The following is a 22,038-nucleotide window of genomic DNA, read 5'->3' on the forward strand; positions in this document are numbered from 1 at the left end:
GGAAGGAAGGAAGGAAGGAAGGAAGGAAGGAAGGAAGGAGCTTGCAAGCAAGCAAGCAAGCAAGCAAGGTACTCGGAGAACCTGGTGAGCAGCTTTGCTATAACGCTGTAACAATATGTCTACTGAGAATTTAAAAAAAAAAACCTCTGGTGGAAGGGGAGAACTATGACAGTTGTGGAGAAGCGGAGCAGGGAAATGGCGCTGAGCTGATGTGAGTGGGGCTGGGACTTTCTCGACTGCATGGGCGCCACCCCAATTCTGGTGCCATCTTCCCCAAAATGTTGCAGCAAAGCAGGTTTGAATAAGTTTGAAAGAAAGGTGGGGAGAACCCAGGAGGTGCAAAGAAGCACCAGAATGCTGTCGTGAAGGAGAGGTAAAAATCCTGCTTCCCAATAGCATCCAATCCGGGGCAAGTAACCCATATGGAAGTGACCAAATGCCAGAGATTATGGTATATAACCATATATGAAAATGAGGTTTTTATATGCCATAAACTACTCTGCTGGTGGGAAAATGTTCCAAAAATAAAGTACTGGGATGAGTGGCCTGGTCTCTCATTGGAGCTTTCATCTCCCTGTGAATAATAATCAGAATTTTGTATTTCTGTAGGAAATACCCCAATAGGTCAGGCCGTCAGTCTCTGTACTTTACCAAGGGAAAGGCAGGGGCCCTCCAAGCGGAACATTCAAGTCAGAACATTCTGGATGCAGAATCTTGCTCACAGCTTTCCAATCGTCGGGATTATCCTCCACCTCATCTGGAAGGGACCCAAACTTTTCAGGAAACAGTTCCGCGACACGAATTATGTCTTCCCAGCCTTGATCAGAAAGCCAAGCACACGGCTTCTTTCGGGCACTCTTCTCCAGAGAAAGGTTGCCTAGGAATGGGACGGAAAAGTGAGTGAGTGCCACGGTTCATTTGCAAGAAGGCAAAATGTACATAAACTCACTCTGTTATTAATCTGCTAAAGAATGGAACTGGTCATCTTCCAGCTGTTGTACAAGAGAAGGATGAAGGGTCTAAGTGGTCCTGTGAGCCAGTGGTCTTTGCACCCAGCCATGTTTAGTTTGGAGAACTAGACGGTATCTTGAGCTACCTTTCAAAAAGAAATCCAGTTCCTCCTGAGGGACTCTGTGGTCAGCCTGTTCAATCTTGATGGTCATGGTAAAGGAGAAGAGTAACTTGTGTTTCTCAAACAAGCCTGTGAATGAAACCACAATGCTCTTAATTTCTAGATGGAAAAAAACTCCTTCCAGATGAATTAAAGGGCCTGAACTAATTCTCAGATTCTGATCCCAAACCTCAATCGCCCATTAGACTATCTAAGGAATTGGTTGGGGGAACCCTGAAGCTCCTGGGAAGATTACCCTCTGCAGTTTTCTCCTTGGTGGTTTCCCTTCCAAGGAGCCATCCTGCTTAGCTTTGGAGACCTGACGAGTTTGGGCTATGCCATGCCGCCTTCCCTCCACAGATGTGGCGTACAAACACCCAAAAAAATAACAATAAACGCAGAGTGATAGCAGGGCCCCTCGTGCATCCTAGATCATGCCCCAGAATCCGTTGCACCACACAAAGGATCCATGACAGAAGCTAAGAGTTCCTTAGCAAAGAAATTGATATAGAAAAGGTTGCTTAGAGCTAGAAAACATAACATCCACAACTCTGTGCCACTCTACCACCTGGTGACCGAGGGGCTCTCTACAAGACTCAAGTGAGTGCAGGCATGCCACCCTGATCGTTCCCATTTACCCTCCCTTAAGATGAATCCTGATGGGCCAGTAGTAAGACCTCTACTGACCAGTTACTTGGTCTACTGCTTCTCAAGCTCTGGGTGGACTTGGTTTGCTGCCCAGGCTCTCAACCTTCAGCCCTTCTCTCCTACAGATGGACCCATTTGTATGGAAGGAGATTTTGGTCAGGCAAACCTGTACAGCCGTAGTTGTATATGTTGAATGTCAGCGTGTCCATGATGTTTCGCAGCCTTTTGGCAAGGATGGTGTCAGGAATCGATTTCCGAAGAGAGAGGCCGAAGACATCCAAAAAGGCGGTCAAGGAGTACTGATACATGGTATTAACTAGGGCCATCTCCGACAGCACGAAGAACAAAATGGCTCCTCTCTTGGCAGTGGGACGGTAGCCGTCTCGCAGTTTGTCAATGTCAGCTGCGGTTCTTTCGGCCAGCTTGAGCTTGTCCGATACCTGGTTGCAAGGGAGAGGGGGATCACCTCAACTAGATGCAGAAGCCGTGGCAGCCACAGCAGCTTGAGGGAATCTAAGCAGTCATGAAACAACATCTGAGCTAAGTGGAAATACAACACATTCACTCATGTACTTGTGGTGGAGGGGAAAACTTGCAGTGCTGAGCCCAAGCCCCTCTCCGCCCCCCCCTTTTCATGGACCACCCATGGCCAGCCACTCTGCAGGGGAAGGAGAGATGTCTCCTCCGTCAGAGAGCCTTAGCGGTCACCTCCATCAGTGAGGGCCAGAAAATGGAGGGAGAGACAGGGAGGCTCGGTCCGTTGGCCCACTCTGACCCACGGGTACGTCACTGTTGCTTTTGTTAGTTTGCTTGGAGTTTTTCTATTGAAAAACAGGACGTAGACTATTAATACAATAAATACTATGTCAGACTTATACAAAAAATAATGTTTTCCTGCAGGTATACTTATTCCATATGGGAAAAATGAAACGTGTGAAGTTACCCAAAGACCATAAAAGAATACGACATACCTCTGGCTTATGTAAACAGATGAACGTGCCTTATAATATGCTACACCAGTGGTCCTTCTAGACCAATACCATTCACTATGACTGGCAGTAGCTCTCCAGGGGTTTTATCAGCCCTGCCTTCAGGTATCCTTTAAAGCAGAGATGCCAGGGGTTCCTGAGAGGCTGTGACTCAGTGGTAGAGCCTCTGTTTGGCATGCAGAAGGTCTCAGGTTGAATGCTGGCATCTCCACTTGGAGGATCTGGCAGGAGGAGATGTGAGAGACCTCAGCCCAAGACCCCAGAGAGCCACTGCCAGTCTGAGTAAACAATACTTGATGGACTAATGGTCTGACTCAGTATATGGAAACTTCATGAATTCTTTTGTATACAAACAGGTGTTCTACCACTTAGCCATGGACTCCATGACAGTGAGAAAGCCACCTTGTCAGAGAATGAAGACTTGGTATACATGGTAGAACTGCTCCTTAATTTTTCCAACAAAAACTCGTTTTTTAATTCAGAGAAACTGTATTGAAATGGGTCCCTGAGGAAGGAAGGCAGCTGGATGATGGGACCATTTCAGGGACCAGGGATATCGTTCGTACCTCGTTAGCTTTGGATTTTGTCTCCTCCAGAGTGTGCACCAAGTCTACATTGTCCAACATGTTCCCGGTGGAAGTTGCCAGTTCACGGAGGAGGGAATCTTCCAGATCTTTCAACAAGTTCTTGTTTTCAAAAGTCTCCTGGATGAGATGCTCTCTCTGTTCTTCCAGCTCACGTCTCTCAGACCCCACGATAACGCTGAGAAGCTGGTCTTCTAAACCTTTCAGAGTAACTGGGTGTGTGTGTGATTTAACAAGAGGACACTTAGAAGAAGGTCAATGCTCCAACAGTGCCTTAATACAACTAGGAGACAGCACTGATGCCTTCCCCAGCAGAGCAGGCAGGGAGGACAAAAAGAGTTGGTTTTTATATGCTGAGTTTCTCTACCACTTATCAAACCGGTTTACAATCACCTTCCCTTCCCCTCCCAACAGACACCCTGTGAGGGAGGTGGGGCTGAGGGAGTTTGGAGAGAACTGTAACTAGCCCAAGGTCACTCAGCGGGCTTCATGTGGAGGAGTGGGGAAACCAACCCAGTTCACCAGATTAGCATCCGCCATTCATGTGGAGGAGTGGGGAAACCAACCCAGTTCACCAGATTAGCGTCCGCCGCTCATGTGGAGGAGTGGGGAATCAAACCCAGTTTTCCAGATTAGAGTCCACTGCTCCAAATCACCGCTCTTAACCTCTACCCCATACTGACAACCCGGAGAACTTTATTCCTACAGCAGGGGATATAGGTGAGCTCAATCTGAATTTCAGGCCATGCCTGCATGAGCAAATGGAAGTCTGCCTCATTGAGGACGTGTTTGCTCACCACTGGAGAAGCTCTCAATGCAATTCCGCAAGTCCCACACCTGCTTTGTGGAGGGGACCATGTTGGTTCTACAGACTGAGAGGATGCAACCAGAGGCCAGCTATTAGCTGACTTCCGTGAAACTCTACAAAACTCAAAAGACCACTGGCCAAACCAGGTTGGTTCAGAAGTATTCAAAGGCTATTTTGGGGGGCAATTTTAGTGTTAAAATGCTTCAGGAATCAAGAGCATCTACCATTCTGAAGTACACATGACATCATTTTTCAACCACTTTAGTGACCACCTGCTTCTAGATTTTGGACTGGATCCCACAGATATGTTCTGCGCTTTTCCCCAGTGAAAGGAGCCTGAAGAGCCGTTCCTTGAGGGACCAAGCATCACCATTGCCAGAATGGATCCGCTGAGTCTGGAAAACTGAGTATGTTCCTTAGTTTAGACTGACAAAGTATTTCACCATTCTTCAAACTCTACTAGCAGGATTGTTTCATAGCTGAACCCAGAGACAGGGAGGTACTGCAGTGGGGGGAGAGCATGTTTTGTGAAAAACTGCACCTTATCCAAACCAATCCCTCCCTCTCCTGTGGTAGAGGTAATTAAGAAGGCTTACAAAACTGGGTGGAAATGTTCATCTGTCCAACGTGAGGGCAAGGAGCAATGCCCTCATTCTGATTTGGCTTTGTGATGTAATTACAATCTAGTTGGTTATATGATGCTGTGACATCATCATATGGTCCCTGATCAGCTGCATTGTGTAGCCAGTAAGAACCCTTATTTTTAAAAAAGAAAAAACAGATACCACAACAGCTGCCAAGAGAGATTGTGAACAAGGCTTAAACCAGTGCAAAAAATGGTGACATTTGAGAAGGGGTCTTCTACAGACCTTCCTCAAGTGCCTTTTTTGTACCTAAAGTGTTCGCCCCTGAAAATTCAGTACAGACTGGTGGAGCCTACTGGTGAAGCTGTAGAACTGAAAACAGTTTTTAATTCATGGTGTATTTGCTTACCTGTGTAGTTAATAACCATTGCTTTCCCAAACACTGCTGGAGAATATCGAGGATTCGAAAGTTTGGTGTTCAGGTACAGTTTGAAATTGGCATCATAGTCAACCTCTTTGTCACCAAGAATGATGAACGTTCGGCCCTGGGCACACTTGATATTCTTTTCTAAGACATTATCGATCACTGGGTCAATGTATTCATCCACATCGTGGAACAAGAAAGGGTTCCCATATTTTATGGCCATTTCCAGTTGCTTAAGGAAGTCAGGGTCATTGAAGGAAGCCGTCTGGCAGAGAGAACAAGGCACAGGGATGAAAACCATAGCTGCACTTCTAAACCCAGCCCCTTCACGTACCAAGTCCTTCTTCAGCATGGTCTAAATAAGTGTCTTAGCAAAAAGAGCACATATGATTTTCTCACAAGGAGTGCTCTCAGGAACCGTACCTCTGGCGATGATTTGCTTTTGAAAGAAGAAGAGTTGGTTTTTATACGCCAACTTTCTCTACCGCTTAAGGAAGAATCAAACCAGCTTACAATTACCTTCCCTTCCCCTCCTGACAACAGACACCCTGTGAAGTAGGTGGGGCTGAGAGAGCTGTGACTAGCCCAAGGTCACCCAGCTAGCTTCATGTGTAGGAGTGGGGAAACTAATCCAGTTCAACAGATTAGTGTCCTCATGTGGAGGAGTGGGGAATCAAACCCGGTCCACCACTCCAAACCACTGCTCTTAACCACTACACCACACTGGCTCTCAAAGAATCAAAGGCCAGCCACCTGAAGCAGGCCCAAGCATCAGCTACTCTCATTCCCACAGATACTGGAGCTCACTGGCGGTCCTGAGGCACGAAAGGTTGAGAGTTTCCAGCCTGGCCCATATCAGAGGCCTCGGTGTCCACAGGTTCACCCAGCTATGGAGCTCTCTGGGCGACCTTGGGCTGGTCACTCTCTCTCAGCCTACCCGACCTCAAAGGTGAGGGGTAAATGGAGATAAAAATTAGATGGAATGTCTGACAGACAGATGTCCCTGGATCTACCTGGGAAAACTAAGGTGCACTTACCTGTAACTGTTGTTCATCGAGTGTCTTCAGTGCAGGCATGCATGGGAACTGCACTTAAGCAAACCACCCTGAGCATGCGCAGTTCCCATGTGGGACTGCACAGAAACCACAAAGATGAAAACAATGTTGCACTTACCTGTAACTGTTGTTCATTGAGTGGTCTTCTGTGCAGGCACACATGGGAACTGTGCATGCGCTGGCTGGCCTGCGCAAGCTCACTTCCCATGCGGGACTGCACTGAAGATACAACGATGAAGACTCCATTCAGTGCCTTAAGTATCCAGCCCTTTATCCCTGAGGGCAGTTCACCCATTTATTCTGGCCAGTGTCCAAGAGCACTGACAGGTTTAAGCTGCAGAGGGACACACAATCTCCCGAGTAATTCAAAAGAGCAACCTGGAAAAGTGAGTCTCACCCTGAGGTTGTTTTTTTCTTCTTTCCTCTTGATCCAATTCAGTGCTTGCTGCTGCGGGTCGATACACAGCGGGAAGCGGCTGGCGCGCGTAGTCAGAATGCCATTTTGAACTGAGAGTTCGTCGGGAGGCAGACCCTGAGACCCCCACCTTGAACACAAGAGACAAAAAAGAGGGGAATGGCCTCCCCATGCAAAGGGATCCCCTTCTCCTCTTTGCAAGCCTTTGGAGCCCACAGGCAGGCTGTCCATACAAACTTAAGCACACATTTATGTGTATATGAGCTATGGGGAGGGGGCAGTTCAAGTGGGATGGGGGAGACGACCAGAGACTAGACCACTGAAGGTCAAAACAGCCACTACATTGTTAGTGGAAAGTGCCATCACGTTGCAGCTGTCTTATAGCAACCCCGTACAGTTTTCAAGGCAAGAGAATGAACATTGCCTGCCCCCGCATAGTGACCCTGGACTTCCTCGGTGGTCTCCCATCCAAGTACTAACCAGGGCTGACCCTGATGAGATATGATCAAGCTAGCCTAGGCAATCCAGGTCAGGGCAAAGCCACTGTATTGGGGTAGGTGGCTCTTCCTGTTTTCAGCTCTGGCAGCTTGCTGGCACTGGAAACAGGAAGAGCATCTAAGCCAGAGCTGTCGAACTCAATTGTTACGAAGGCCGGATACAACATAAATGTCACCTGGTTGGGCTGGGCCATGTCTTACCAGCCCAGATTGAGAGTGGGGAGGGTGGCTGCCTTGGCTGGCTTGGGGGCCAAATAAGAGCTCTCAAGGGGCCGGATCCGGCCCCTGATCTAAGCCCTTGAAAGAGAGTGATGACCCAGACATGGCTCTCTGTCCCAATCTGTTGCTCTAATTGGCCCGTGAGGTTTTGAACAATTTTTGGACAGTCTCAGCCCACTAGCCAATGCTGTCGTCCAAAGGGCTGGTTGGTGCTCCTAACAGAACGTTAAGCTACTCGAGGGCTGGATGAAAAGCTCTTGTGGGCCAAATGGTGACCATAGCCTGTAATTTTCCCACTTCTCTGATACACGCACACACACACGCACAAATGCTTATGGGTAGTCAAAGAACTGACAGTGGGCCAAGTATCACCAGGAAATCAATAAGAAGAAGGTAAACCATGGAACCACAGAGGACCTAAACAAGGGAGCACGGCACAGGAGGGCAACGTTCAGCCCTACCTGCTGATTTCGACCTCGTCAGTCAATAGGCTCTCTAATCGGAATGGCTGGCTGAGAGGGATGTCTCGGGTCCGCACGTCTTCCTGCCACACCCCCTTGATCATCTTGTCCCGGAACTCCCATGTGAAGGCGCCCTCATAGCTCAGGAAGGCAGAGCACAGCAGGCAGTCCCCCAGCAGCTTCACCCTCCGCCGTTTCAGCTCCTCCAAATCGTTTGTCCACCTGGTCAAAATAACAGATGTCAACTGGGCTTCCCCACCGGAAAGCAAGAGGGCAGACGTCAGATTCCCCACTCAACAGGGCACAGCCGTTCTACGGAGGTGGTGTTCTCGAGGCAGGGAGGAAAAAGCCTCATCCGTGCTTGGTGTATGCAGTATGAGAAGTGTCAACAGGGAAACAGCTTCTGGAGGGGTGTACACTTTTTCCAGTTACTTTCCCAAAGGCAACTCTTGAACCCGAGGTCAAAACTGCATAAAACTTGGGGGAGTTGAAAGAACAATTTGGGGGCCTCACTGTATGTGTGGGGGGGCTGCTGTTGGCACTACACCCCATACCTCCCCATGTTTGGGAACGCTCCACCTTTCTGGGAGCTAAACTCCAGGCCCATTCATACCAAACCTAAGAAAAAATACCAGCCCCTAAAAGCCCTTTCAGTGAAAAGCATTCCGCCTCTCCAGCGGCCCTCCACCTGCCTGATGTTTTCAGATCCCAAGCCAGAGATGAGTTTGTCGGCAGCGATCAGCCGCCGTTCCATAATCTCCGCTTCTTCTTGGAGCTGCTGCTTTTCCCGGATGGCCGCCTCGTATTTATCCCCCAGAGCTTTCAGCTCGTTCTGAATGGCCAACAGCTCAGCCTGGATCTTCTCTAGCTCGCGTTTGCTTAAGAAGAAATTCCGTTCCAGTCTAGCCACCTGCATGGAGAAAAAACCGCTTGCAGAACTGGATGTCAACACACCTTTGGCACTCTGTCGCCAGTCAATGCCCAGAAGCTTTGTAAATGTTATCTTAAGAGCCCACCAAAATGGCAGCTTCCGCCGGGGACCATGTGCCCTTTTATGTTGGGACGTTTCCCCACAGTCACCCACGCCGACTGCTTCAGGGCTTCCTTTTGATTATGCATGCCTTTTCCATCTGACAGAGGTCACCTCACTCTCCCCATGTATTTTGCCCAGATTCTGGCTAAAACAGGACCTGGAAAACATGGGCAAAATGCGCAGGGACAGCAAGGTGACCTCTGACGAGCAGGGAAGGTGCATAATCAAAAGGAATCCCCGAAGCAGTCGGCAGGGGTGACCGCGGGAAAACGTCCCTGCATAAAAGGCTATTGTCTCCCTCAAAACAAAACAAACTTGCTGCAGTCCTGTGCCCAGCCCATTTTCTGCTGCCCCGTGGTAGTGCAGTTCCTTAGGAGAAGGTGCCCACCCCTGTGCCTACTGCCTTGGCTGCCATTCATGAGAGATGGCTTTGAAGTTTATGGAACGGTTTTGTATGCAGCGTGAGAGCAAGAACAGAGATCGAGTACTTTCTCCGTCCAATTAGTAATTGTATAAACCTAATTTTATAAATCTAAGTCATAAGAAAACTTTGTCCTAAAAACTCTTAAAATTTCTGATCTTCTTGGTGGACTTCTACTAAAAATTGGCAGGGGCAGGAATGCTTTATTACAAGCTGAATTGCCACATTGATTTCACTCAGGTAAAACAGCCACATAATCCAACCCTGAGAATATGCATTCCACAATAACATGAAATCAGGGCTTTCAGACAAAAAGGTCATTTCCTCAGCACAGGGAACCTTGGGAGTTGTAGTTCTGAGTGTGGGGGTGTGGGACATCTGAAAAAGAACCCTCAACACTCTCCCCAAATTTCAGTCCTCCGGGCTCATACCTTTTCTCTCTTAGGCTTGACTTCCTTGGCAACATCACAGTAGCTCATCACGGCCTCAACAAATTTCAGCATTCCCAAGCCGGCTCTGCTGACAACTTCCATTTCTTCAAAAGTAGTATTCAAGTTTTTTAGCAGCCCTCAAATTAAAAAAAACAAAAATGACCATCCAATGTGAAATGTAATTTCAGAGGGACAAGTTAAAACAAATGCTGCTCTTATAACAGCATCACTCAAGAGAGGAGTTTAATTTTTAGGGATGGATGTTTTAACTGGCTTGATCAGTAGATTCATGAACACACGGACACATGATGTTGCCTTATATCAGGGCCAGATATTTTTTCGAGGGCCAGATATGACATAAATGTCACTTGGTGGGGGCTGAGCCATGCCTCACCTGCCCAGATTGAGAATGGGAGTATGGCTGCCTTGGCTCGCTCATGGGCCAGATCAGAGCTTTCAAGGGGTTGGATCTGGCTTGCAGGCCTTATGTTTGACACCCTGCCTTACAATGAACCAGAGCCATTAAAGTAAGGACTGTCTACTCAGACTGGCAGTGGCTCTCCAGGGTCTCTGGTACAGGTCTTTCACATCACCTATTACCACATCCTCTAACTGGAAATGCTGGGAATTGAACCTGGGACCTACTGCATGCCAAGCAGATGCTCCACCACTGAGCCATGCCCTCCCATCCATTAATGTTTCACTGGACTGATAGATGAAGGACAACTTTAAGCAATAAGCCACTGTTATCAGTGGGAGTGGGAGTCAAGAGTATCCTTGAAACCATTTTATTAGGGTGTTTTTTTATTTCAAAGATTTCTACTTAAAAAGTACTTCTGTTAATATCACACTAAAATCCAAACAGTAATAGAAGCAACAGTAAAAGCAATACAAGGCAATCAAATCGTATATGCCAGAAGCAGCAGAATAAACTCAGTTTAAAAAAACAAACTACAGGGAATGTTACGCAGGGGATGCAAAGATCGAAACTGTGTTATACTTCCTTTGCGATCTGGAAAAAGAGTTGGATTAATTACCTAAAAGGCAGGTGATTAATCAACTAAATATTCTTCAGTTAGCTGTAAGTTTCCATTTTATTCATAAACAGTTGATAAAATTCCTGGGCCATCACCTCATCAAAGAGCACCTGCTAGGCACGCAAAAGGTTCTTTGTCTAATCTTTGGGATTTCCAACTAAAATCCCGTAGCAGGGGTCTTTGCCTGGAGCCCTTGAGAGCCACTGACAGGCACAGCTGACAACATATTTGGAAAATGAATTATCCTTTGTTTTTTACACATAAACACACACCCCTTTTCTCTTATGGAACTCCAAGTGACTTAGAATTCTCAGGAGATCTCCCATCCAGAAGAAGAAGAGCTGGTTTTTATATGGCGACTTTCTCTACCACTTGAGACTCAAACCAGATTACAATCACCTTCCCTTCTCCTCTCCACAACAGACACCCTGTGAGGTGGGTGGGGCTGAGAGAGCTCTAAGAGAGCTGTGACTAGCCCAAGGTCACCCAGCTGGCTTCATGTGTAGGAGTGGGAAAACAAATCCAGTTCACCAGATTAGCCTCCGCTGCTCATGTGGACGAGTGGGGAATCAAACCCAGTTCTCCAGATCAGAATCCACTGCTCCAACCACCGCTCTTAGCCACTACACCACGCTTGCTCTCCGGGCACAGAGGTCCAAATTAGACATTACATCAGAGCTCCATGGGGCAAATAGGGCTTTCAGTTTGAGAAAACAGCACAGGGAGGGACAACTGAAGTCCCTGCTTTTCTAGTGCCGCACTCCTGAGCTGAGCTGGGCCCCAGTGTGGTTGGAAACATTAGTTCTCTAACATGTCTGACGGCCACGTGTAGCATTTAGTTTGGGCTTGAGCCAGACCCATTTGGGTTTCAGAAATGCCAGTACTCATAAATAAGGATGCATCAATCCCCCCCCTCAGAACTTGGGAGAGCCTCCCCCCCCACAAAGGCACCAGTACTCCGTACCATTTACACCATGCAAAAAAAGTAATTTTCAGCCAAACTGCTGGATTGTTCCCTAAATATCTGACTCCCCCAAAAGGACGCCAACGGCGCTCAATTCCTGAGTTCCCGAGGCTCAATTCCAGGCACGCGATTCATCCTGCTGAGCCATCTACCTCGCACTGATTTCACTTGGGGCTGAGAAATGCTATCAAAGTCAATTTCCATGAGGGATCTCAGGAAGTTCGCCTCGGACATCATCCCCTTGGCTGTCTTCCAGTTGAGTTCTTTGTAGCCTCTCATGATGAGGATGCACTCGCAGACGGTCTGCACTTGCTTGGGGGGCTTGGCAAAGGACCTGAAAGGCACAACAATTCCACGGACTGACCCTCGGAAGCACCTGCAGTAATGGAGTCAGAGGAAGAACAGATCCCTCCCTTTCTTTTTTGCTCTGGATGAACTGCACTCCTCCCAACGACCAGATCCCCAGATGCTGTTTTTCATGAACTGCCTGAGCTGAAAACCCCTGAATTCACTGAAATAAATAGCCCTTGGCTTGGCTGGGTTTGATCAAGGAGGAACAGGCCTGGCTCTGAGAACTGCTGAAGTAAACAGACACACCAGAAAGTTGGAATGAACATTGCCTGGACCGAGTATCTTTATTCTCATGTTGTGTGACTGTATTTGCTAGTTTTGCAGGGGATTGGTTTTCTCTCCAAACCTGACTGGGGAGAGGGTCCAAAAACCTGTCTACTTCACTCATCTCTTAAGGACGAGGAGAGAATTTGGTAACTGACAAGAAGGAAAGATATTTAAATATGAAGTACAATATTTCTGTAAATGGGCAGAAGCAAAGAGAAAATAAGGTGTTGGAAAAGAATAGAACGTAAGAACATAAGAAGAGCCCTGCTGGATCAGACCAGTGGCCCACCTAGTCCAGCAGTGACCAAGCTGTTCCTCTGGAGGGCCAACACCTGGGCACAGAGGCAGAGGTCTTCCCCTAATGCCCTAGTATTTTGGGAGAGGGAGAAAAAAGGGGGGGGGGATCCCAAGAAAATCACAGTTCTCTTGTTGCTGGGATACAGACAAACTCAGAATACTGGAAGTTCTGTTTGTCCCCTTGTCCCGAGGACAGGACATTTCAACTGTCTACCACAGCACAAAGAGGAGAAATATTAGCAAATTAATAACACAGAGGAGAGATGCAAACAGAAACTGGCATTAAAGCTGTTTGTTGGCTCCATAAAAATAGTGCCATGCAACGATCAGCCAGTTCATTATTACCACTGATAATATGTCACTCGCTGAAACTCTCCCCCCGCGTCTGCCATGACAGCTCCCCACCCAGTACCTGATCTCTGTGACATCAGACTTGTCGAGCTTCTGCAGCTCCAGCTTGGCGGCTTCCAAGATGGGCATGGCCTCTGCCAGGGCAGTCTCTGCATCCTTCTTCTCCACGGCAATGACTTTATTCTGCTCTTCTATCTCGATGGCCTTTTCTTCGGCCAGTTTTTTTTTCTCCTCCGCTAAGAAGCGTGAAAGGAGTGAGTGAAAAACATTACTCTCCGAGAAAGCTAACGGAGCATGGCTTATTAGTATAAGCTACAAAACTGAGAAGAAAACATCTTTGTGACAGTAGTCTGACCTAGAAGAGATGGGAAGAGATCCCAGGGTAGCCTAAATCTAGAGAGTCTGTGTGTGGGGGGGTGTGGTTCCCCTCTCCAACTTCACATCAGCACACAAAAATCCTTGGATGATGGGTAGGGACCCTAAAAAACACCAATTTATATACCAAAGGCAAGAAGGTAGGGAAGGAAAGAAGCAAAATACTGGAGGAGCCAAGACTGAATTCAGACCCTTCTCTTGACCGAAGAATGGTACACTCCTTCTCTCTGGGATGGTCGTCCTCTTCCACCAAGCGTGCAGCTTCAGGAGGGATGCACTTGGAGTGGTGATGGAGGTTGGGGACACTCGCCTAGCCAGCCAGATCAGCCAAATTAACCCTGGCGATCAATGGGGTGATAGATGTCGCAGCCAGATCGCCCTCGTGTTAAACCCTTCTCTAATGTAAGTTTACTAACCACAGCAATCTCTTGTTTTGCAAATACATTGGAGACATTTATCAATTTTGTTACTAAAATGTATATGGCACATTACTGGCTCTGCAAGCTCTTGAAGTGGCTCACGATATTAAGATAATAAAATAATTCAGCAACACCTTGGATTTCTAGTATGAACGAACCAAAATTCAGAGGTCATCACGAAGGGTAGGAAACTGTTTTGGATCTGATCTTCCTTTAATGAAACGACACTGGTGAAAGTTCAGATTTAGAACTAAACAATTCCAGGAAAAAGGACCTTATAATTTGCTTGGGATGAAAGGATAAGGCATGCACTGGCTGAAAGGGGGGGGAATCCACTGTCTTTAAGTCATTCAAAGTTTGGAAAACCTTCTATCCCACTACTGGTGTTGACCCCAAAGAGCCCTAGTCACTTTGTGGGGCAGGTATGCTAAAGCTTGAGGAAGGACGGGGTCAGCAACACTTGCCGATTGCTGTGTTAGTTGCTATCTCTGCAAGCAAGGCTTCGCATGCAGCAGATTTCTCGGCCAGCACAATCTTTTGCTCTGCCAGCTTCAGGTTGAGCTCGTCCAGCTGAATTGAAGCTTCTTTAAGTTTGTCTAAACCGCCCTCCAGACGTTTGCACTGAGCTTTGAGAGACAAGAGGAAGTAGTTATTTGTTGCAAATGGACAAAGGCCATGACAACCTTAGATACAACTGAGCAGGAAATAACAACAAAAATAAGATTCAAGTCCAGATTTCCAGGGTATAAGTTGGCCTTAAAGACCAACAGGGCTTCCAGGGTAGCAGCTTTCGAGAGTCAAAGCTCCCTCTCGAAAGCTTATACCCTGGAAATCATGTCGGTCTCTAAGGCGCAGCTGAACTCGAATCTTGCTCTTCTACTGCAGGCCAATACGGCTACCCACCTGAAACAATAAAAATAAGTTAGATAAAAATTGGACGGACACAACAACCATAATAAACACTCAAATCAACCTACAGGAAGATGGGCCTAATGTACAGTTCTAGCTTGAATTTTTCATAGCAGCCAAAGCATACAACTTCCACAATTTAGGCCAAGCACAAAGCGAAACCTGAAAACATGTAATCATGTCTATTTTCACAAGCTTAGAAATACATTTGTTTTTAAACAGCACCACAATGGTTCGGGTGTTGAGTTGTGTAGACCATATTCTGTGTCTTTTCTGAGCTTCTGTAAAATCACATTTTACTTGGTGGTGGAAAGTGCCGTCAAGTCACAGCTGACTTATGGCAACCCTGTAGGGTTTCCAAGGCAAAAGACCAACAGAGGTGGTTTGCCATTGCCTGTCTCTGCGTAGTGACCGTGGACTTCCTTGGTGGTTTCCCATCCAAGTGCTAACCAGGGCCGGCCATGTTTAGCAGCTGATATCTGAAGAGATCAGGCCAGCTTGGGCCATCCAGGTCAGGGATACATTTTACTTACAGCCTAATTTATACTCTAAAATGGATGATCACTTGTCTTCACATAGCATTTGAACTGATCTGAAATTTACAAAATGCATTAAAAAAAACCAGATGTTACCCAAAATGAACAGATTCTTCTCTTCCAGTAGCTTGGCATATGTGTTAATGAAATCCAGGAAATTTTTGGGGGTGACATAGTTGCTGCGTCGGAGCTTCTGTAGAAACTTTTTGCTGAAGTCTCCTACAGAGTCATGCACCATGACAGTGTGTTCGATCACTGCATCTGTATTTTCTGATGGTATCAGAGGATTCTCTCCTGGAAAAGAAGGGTTTCAAAGAATCAAAGTAGTGGAGACCCATTGAGCAGGGGCTGGAGATCAAAATCTCACTGCGTACAAATGCAGGACAAGAGGCTCCAATCTAAAGTGGGCAACACACAGCTGCTGCAATGTGCTAACTGGCTGTACGAAATCAAGGCATGCTCAACAGTGGTAGTTTAGCGGGGAATTTAACTCAGGCATCATGTGCTGTGTCCCGTCTTCCCCCCCCCCCCAAGCCTTTTTTTGCATGCCACAGTTTCCCACGAGACGTCAAGAATGTTAAAAAGGTAGAGGCCCCCTGTGCAAGAACCGGGTCATTCCTGACCCATGGGGTGACGTCACATCCTGACGTTTCCTAGGCAGACTTTGTTTACGGGGTGGTTTGCCAGTGCCTTTCCCAGTCATCTTTCCTTTACCCCCATCAGGCTGGGTACTCACTTTACCGACCTCGGAAGGATGGAAGGCTGAGTCAACCTTGAGCCAGCTATCTGAAACCGACTTCCATCAGGCTCGAACTCAGGTCGTGAGCAGAGCTTGGACTGCAGTACTGCAGTTTACAACTCTGCACCACGGGCAAGAATGTTACTTACCCAAAAAGAACTTAGCCACTGCATACAGTGCTTGAGCTGGCCAGGGCAAGAACCAATCGATCCCCGTGTTGTTGACAAGACCTTGGAAGGTAAATAAGAAGGTGGTAAAGGGGTCTTCATGGCTAAGAACTGGAGGGGAGCAGATAGTGGATCCTTCCTCCTCCAGTCATTTCTCTTCTGTGCCCTAAAACTGTATTTATGTGAATACCACCACGCTGCATTCTTATGAGTCAGCATTGGGTAAACTGCTGCTGCCTGCTGACAGGGCTGTGCGTGCTAAATGTGGCTTTCTGTATAACTAGAAAACTTCCATCTCCCTACTTTTAAACTTTTCATTTTCAGGGAATCCTTTCTTTGTTGTTTTCTGAGGAACACCTGCGTGCCTGGCATGGAAAGTTGTGCAATGCAGAGAATTCTGGGGGCACACCATTCACACAAAGCATGGGCCAGACCTGTCAAGTTACAGCTGCCCCATGGTGACCCCGTGAAGATTCACCTCAAGGGGGTTTCAAGGCAAGAGATGAGCACAGCTGGTTTGCCATTGTCTGCCTTGTGAGACTTCCGAGTAAACCTGCTTAGGGTTGCTCCCACAGAGTTCCAGTTATCTCCACATCTCTCTTCTGCAGTCTCTCATTTTACAGAACTTCCCCAAGTATTCTATGTAATACTGAGGTGATCTCCTTAGAAGACCTGCCTGGACTGAATGAGATAATCTAATGACCTTCCTATATTTTTGGAGTTAATTGGTTTTGGGGAATAGGTGCTTGAACTGTAAATATGGAGGGAACCCTGATAAGTTTCAAAGGAACCCCAGGGTTTTTCAGAACAAAGTTTGATATTTAGGTTTCCACTATCCAGAAGCAGAAAGGAGCTAGCCGTGGGTACCTGGAAAATTTCGACAGCGTGTTCTCAGTGTATCTCCAACTGGGGACATCCCAAGGACAATGTGAAGGTTGTTGGCACTCTTGTTTACAAAGTACTGCCAGACGCTTTCTTTGGCTGGGGCAGCTCCAGCTTTCATTGCTTCACTTGTGATCTGACCTAAAATATTTTCTCTCTCATCATCTGGGAAAAGGGCTGGAACAATTCCTGTTTTTTTAAAAAAACAGAGGAGTTATAAGAAGGGAGGATCCAGTATTTACTATTGAATTTCTATTCTATGTAGTGGACAGTCTCACAAAAACAGTTTGCTTACCTGGAATTGTTGTTCTTCAAGTGGCCATTAGTGAATCTATACTGATTTGGAAGCTTCTAGAGATAGCGTTTAAATACAGCAATCCTCTCTCCCTTAGAGAAGCAGCTTCAAAATCACACATACCCAGAGGGGTGGAGTTGTGCCTTCCCATTTCATTTCTTCCAAAATGTAAGAACACACTAAAGCAAATTAAAGGCACCAGCTGGGTCAAGTGAATACACAGATGACCACTCAGAGAACAACTGTTCTAGGTAAGCAACCTGAACTTTCTTCTTCATGGCCTCTGTACATCATACTGAGGAGCACAGACTAACAAAATGGACTTAACTAGAGGCAAGTACTGGTGCTTCAGACTGTTCTGCCAAAGGATGCTCCTTTTCTGGATGTCTAGGGCACAGTGCTTCGGAAGGCTGGAAGGGCTGGGACCAAGGAGCTGCTGAGAAGAACTCAAAGAGCAAGATCACCATACAGAATGCCAAGGAATGGCCACAGCTCTAATGGAATGAGTCTGGAATCTCTGTGGATGTGGCTTATGAGCCAATTCAAAGGACAACTTGCTAAGTCTGAGAAATCCAATATCCCACATAGAAGATTGCCAGTCAATGCTCCCACTGCAGCAGATGAAAGGGAACTGAGTGAGAAGGTGTGACCCCTCCCCCTTGGGCATACACAGTCTGAGCTGCATCTCTGAGGGGAGAGGATTTCCCCGCCTGAGTGTTAACTCGAGAAGTTTCAGAATTTGAATCTCTGCACAGGCACAATCCCATCTGTGTGACACACAGAAACCACAAAGGAGTAACTGTATCTTCTTCCATAGAAGAAACATAGCCTACTTGTCGACAGACCCTACTACAGCAGAGAAGCAACAGGGAGCCGTAAAGTGGAATTCTGACAATGGAACTACCAGACACCAGCAAACACGGAAACAGAAGACATTTGACTGCAGAGCAGAAGCTGGTCTGTGGGAGCATGGGCATCTTTGCCACAGCCACTGCTGAAGACCCAATGAGACGTCATAAGAACATAAGCGCATGAGAAAGGCCCTGCTGGGTCAGACCAAGGCCCATCAAGCCCAGCAGTCTGTTCACACAGTGGCCAACCAGGTGCCTCCAGGAAGCCCACACGCAAAACGACTGCAGCAGCATTGTCCTGCCAGTGTTCCACAGCACCAAATATAATAGGCATGCTCCTCTGATCCTGGAGGGAATAGGTATGCATCATGACTAGTAGCCATTTTGACTAGTAGCCACGAATAGCCCTCTCCTCCATGAACATGGATGGGTCAAGTGAATGTGAGGGCGATCTGGCTGCGACATCTGTCACCCCATTAATCGCCTGGGTTGATTCGGCTAATCTGGCTGGCTAGGCGGGTGTCCCCTACCTCCCTCACCGCTCCATGAGAGTCCCTCCTGAAGCTGCGCACTCAGTGGAAGAGGACGACCGTACCAGATAGATGGAGTGTACCTTTCTTCGTTCAAGGGTATATGATAGCTGCGCTCCCCTGCTAGAAACTCCAAACATCGACATCAGCGAGGGCTGAGGAGAAGTCTATCCATCACCACCTTCCCAGTGCCTCAACGGCCAGCACCATGGAGAGTTCCAAGAGCTGTTGATGTCATCAGCCCAGAGCAGTAGAAGCAGTGGGGACCGGAACAGGGAAGAGCAGGTTCTGAAGACTCTGACCTGCTTTTCCTCTTATGAAGCGCCTTACAGATCTTACCTCACATTATTAACATATAATGTCAGGGCCACTGCAGTTTCCCTTACCCCTTATTTCCTCTGCCCTCACAATTTGCCTGCAAAGTGGGCTTTATAATTATTCACATTTCTGCGAGTGGAGAATTGAAGCAGAGCCCCCTTGTTTTAGTTACCAGATGTCAGCATATTGTTGATGAGCTCTAAAAATCCCTCTTCGGCTACGTGAGCGTCTGTAAACAGGAATACCATCATCCTATTCTCAATCCCAAGTTTTGTATACAGAGACTTCAGGTCTTCCCGGAAATTGCTTTCTCCATATCCTCGGCTCAGTACTATTTCGAAGATCTAAGGATGAAATATTAAATTATTTGTATTTTGATACGGTGCGCTGATTTTTTGGGGGACGGGCTCTCCCTAGAATTGGAATTTCCTCCCTCTGGATGTTTACCAAAGTCAGATCCTGATAGAAGGAAGGATGGCTGGATTTTAAAAAGTCACTGACCTCACATCCTGATGTATAAGAAGCCAATCTCGTTAGGGATTGCTTTCCTGCGCCTCCTACGAGCAAAGCATGACCCCGGTCCATCCTTATTATACGGTGAATGCGGGTTAAGTGCTCGAGGGCATCGTCGAACAGCACCAGGTTCATTTTGGTGTTAATTTCATTATACTCCTCAAGAATCTCCTTCAAGTAAAAGCAAAGAGAGATGGCAAATTTGGTGCACACTTCCCATAATTTCTTTAAAAGGTGAAGTATTCTAAAAATACTCTGAGGGGGACAAATGAAAGGAACGTAAAAAGATACATTTTAGGACTGTGAAAAGAAAATGTGGGTTGTTCTCTTAACGGTCTTATGAATACCTACAGAATAGTTATGTTTGGCTTGCACTTGTCACTACAAATTTTAAAACAGTCCTAACAATAAAAAACAAATAAAACCAAATTACCAGACTAATCAGTATCATTTACAGTAACAGTTTCTAGTCCTCACCATTACCGAGAAAACCTGACCATGTGAAGGCCCAAAGTCCACTCAAGCCTTCTGCTGTGCAAAGAAAGAACCCCCTTCCCTCTGATTTGGACTTTGTACCTGGAAGAGCGCTTTGGCTGCGTCGTAGTCCTGGATGTCTTCATAAACACGAGGCTCACTTTCGTTAAGGGCCATTCTAAAGTCGCCAAAGAGAATAGGATCTCTCATAATCTGCTCGACATCATCTTCGAAATGCTGTTCGGTTAAGGTTTTTATATGGCCCTGGACCTTTTGAGATATAAAAAGAATGGAATTATAAACTCACACAATGTAAGCTCCATATTTAGGATCGATCCTGTCCATTCTGGCTTGGCAGGAGTTCTTGCACTGACTTGATTACTCACACAAATGAGCGTCTGCTAAATTCACCCTCACAAACATAACAGCACGAATAGCTTCCTTGCACCAAGTAAAATCATATGTCCAGCTCTCCAGTAACGTCAGTACTGGCAGAATTTTTCCCATCCTGCTACCTAAAACTGGTTTTCTGGAGATTCCAGGCATTGAACCTGGGACCTTCTGTATCAACACCATGTGCTCTGCCACTGAGCTACAGCCTTGTCAGAGGTGCTGAAGTCTCCAAATATTGTTAATGACAGTGGGTTGCAGTAAGCAAGGACATTTAGTGAGTGTGTGTGTGTCTAAAGGAGATTCTGCAACTAAAAGGTCATCTGAAACATAACAATTCTTATAATTGTTATGTTTCAGATGACCTTTTAGTCATCTGGGGGCCTATGAGAATTCACAGGATAGACTGAACAATTAGAAAATCACTCCACTCCCAAGATCATAGAATCATAGAGTTGGAAAAGGGCCATACAGGCCATCTATTCCAACCCCCTGCTTAATGTAGGATCAGCCTAGAGCATCCCTGACAAGTGCTTGTCCTTCTGATCTCCTGAACAGAGAGATCAGGAGGACAGAATCTCCATTCAGGATTCTATAAACTCTCGTGGGCTTTCCCTCCCCCTTTTTCCCTTTAGCTGAAATAAGATTTACACATCACAGGCAAACAAGGTGGGAATGAAGTGAGAGAATGGACTGCAGCTCTTCAGACGACGGTCTGCAAATAGAAAACCGGGGAAATGGAAGGAGCTTTCCCCCTCCTCTGTGGGTTTTGCTATTTGCATGGAGTTTTGCACAAGAAGGAACATTCATAGCTGGAATCCATCACCAGCAGTCCAAAGTGGGTGCATTCCATTCTGCCACCTCAGTATTCAGCTACTTTGTTCTTCAGCATGTGTAAACCACTTCTGTCTCTCAACACTCCATACTCCTAGTGCATATTTATTCCTTATCAAACCATTCGTTTTTGGGGGAGCAGTGTTTTTCTTTTGGTTAATTCTTAGTTTGAGCCAGCATGGTGTAGTGCTTAAGAGCGGCGGACTCTTATAATTCTCTTAGAACTCTCTCAGCCCACGCGGAGGCAGGCAATGACAAACCACCTCTGAATGTCCCTCGCCTTGAAAACCCTACGGGGTCGCTCTAAGTTGGCTGCGATTTGACGGCACTTTACACACATAGTTCTCCACATACGTAGGGAGAAGCAACAAGTATCTAGAGTCTATGGGAGGCCTGCTTGTGTTACTTTCTTGACTGGCACTGAGGGGAGATGGGCCAACTACTTTACTATTAAATAGAGCTAGAATAGCCTGGCAGTGAGAGAATCCATGCCTGTCCGAGCAAAACTACCCAGACATTTATTTTATTTTATTACGTTTCTACCCAGCCCTCCCCAGATGGAGGCTGGGCTCAGGGCAGCTCACAAAAATACCACATATAATAAAAACAGAAAAAAAGCATTAAAACTACAATTAAAATAGCCCAATACACGCTAATGAATAAAGACCTTTGGGTCCTATTTTTTTTTGCCTAGTCAATGAAAGCATCCTCTATTTGTCTGCCCTTTAATTTCCATAAGCAAAGATGTTGCAAGCTGTGACTACAAAACTGCAGAATCCCTTGGATGTAAGCAAAAAAACCAAAGTAAAGGAGTTGCCAGCTGAGCCTACAATTTCACCGCTGGCGAGAAAATCCTGGG

The 22,038-nt window shown here is 46.6% G+C and overlaps 1 protein-coding gene across 1 annotated transcript in view; it reads right to left on the minus strand.

Moving 5' to 3' along the window:
* The window catches only part of DNAH10 (dynein axonemal heavy chain 10), a 106,378-nt gene that overhangs the window by 12,836 nt on the left and 71,504 nt on the right, over window positions 1-22,038 (minus strand). The window contains exons 44-61 of the mRNA XM_056859433.1: window positions 20,058-20,225; window positions 19,470-19,652; window positions 19,141-19,312; window positions 16,960-17,163; window positions 16,075-16,155; window positions 15,283-15,480; window positions 14,206-14,367; window positions 13,009-13,183; window positions 11,834-12,015; window positions 9,681-9,817; window positions 8,488-8,705; window positions 7,796-8,017; window positions 6,601-6,748; window positions 5,134-5,413; window positions 3,315-3,544; window positions 1,926-2,199; window positions 1,097-1,201; window positions 723-877 (exon numbers count right to left, since the gene is read on the minus strand). Coding sequence (XP_056715411.1) covers window positions 723-877; window positions 1,097-1,201; window positions 1,926-2,199; window positions 3,315-3,544; window positions 5,134-5,413; window positions 6,601-6,748; window positions 7,796-8,017; window positions 8,488-8,705; window positions 9,681-9,817; window positions 11,834-12,015; window positions 13,009-13,183; window positions 14,206-14,367; window positions 15,283-15,480; window positions 16,075-16,155; window positions 16,960-17,163; window positions 19,141-19,312; window positions 19,470-19,652; window positions 20,058-20,225 — 3,294 coding nt within the window. The remainder of the gene's footprint in view (window positions 1-722; window positions 878-1,096; window positions 1,202-1,925; window positions 2,200-3,314; window positions 3,545-5,133; window positions 5,414-6,600; window positions 6,749-7,795; window positions 8,018-8,487; window positions 8,706-9,680; window positions 9,818-11,833; window positions 12,016-13,008; window positions 13,184-14,205; window positions 14,368-15,282; window positions 15,481-16,074; window positions 16,156-16,959; window positions 17,164-19,140; window positions 19,313-19,469; window positions 19,653-20,057; window positions 20,226-22,038) is intronic.

The sequence above is a fragment of the Euleptes europaea genome, chromosome 13 (assembly GCF_029931775.1).
Source record: "Euleptes europaea isolate rEulEur1 chromosome 13, rEulEur1.hap1, whole genome shotgun sequence".
NCBI classification, from domain to species: domain Eukaryota; kingdom Metazoa; phylum Chordata; class Lepidosauria; order Squamata; family Sphaerodactylidae; genus Euleptes; species Euleptes europaea.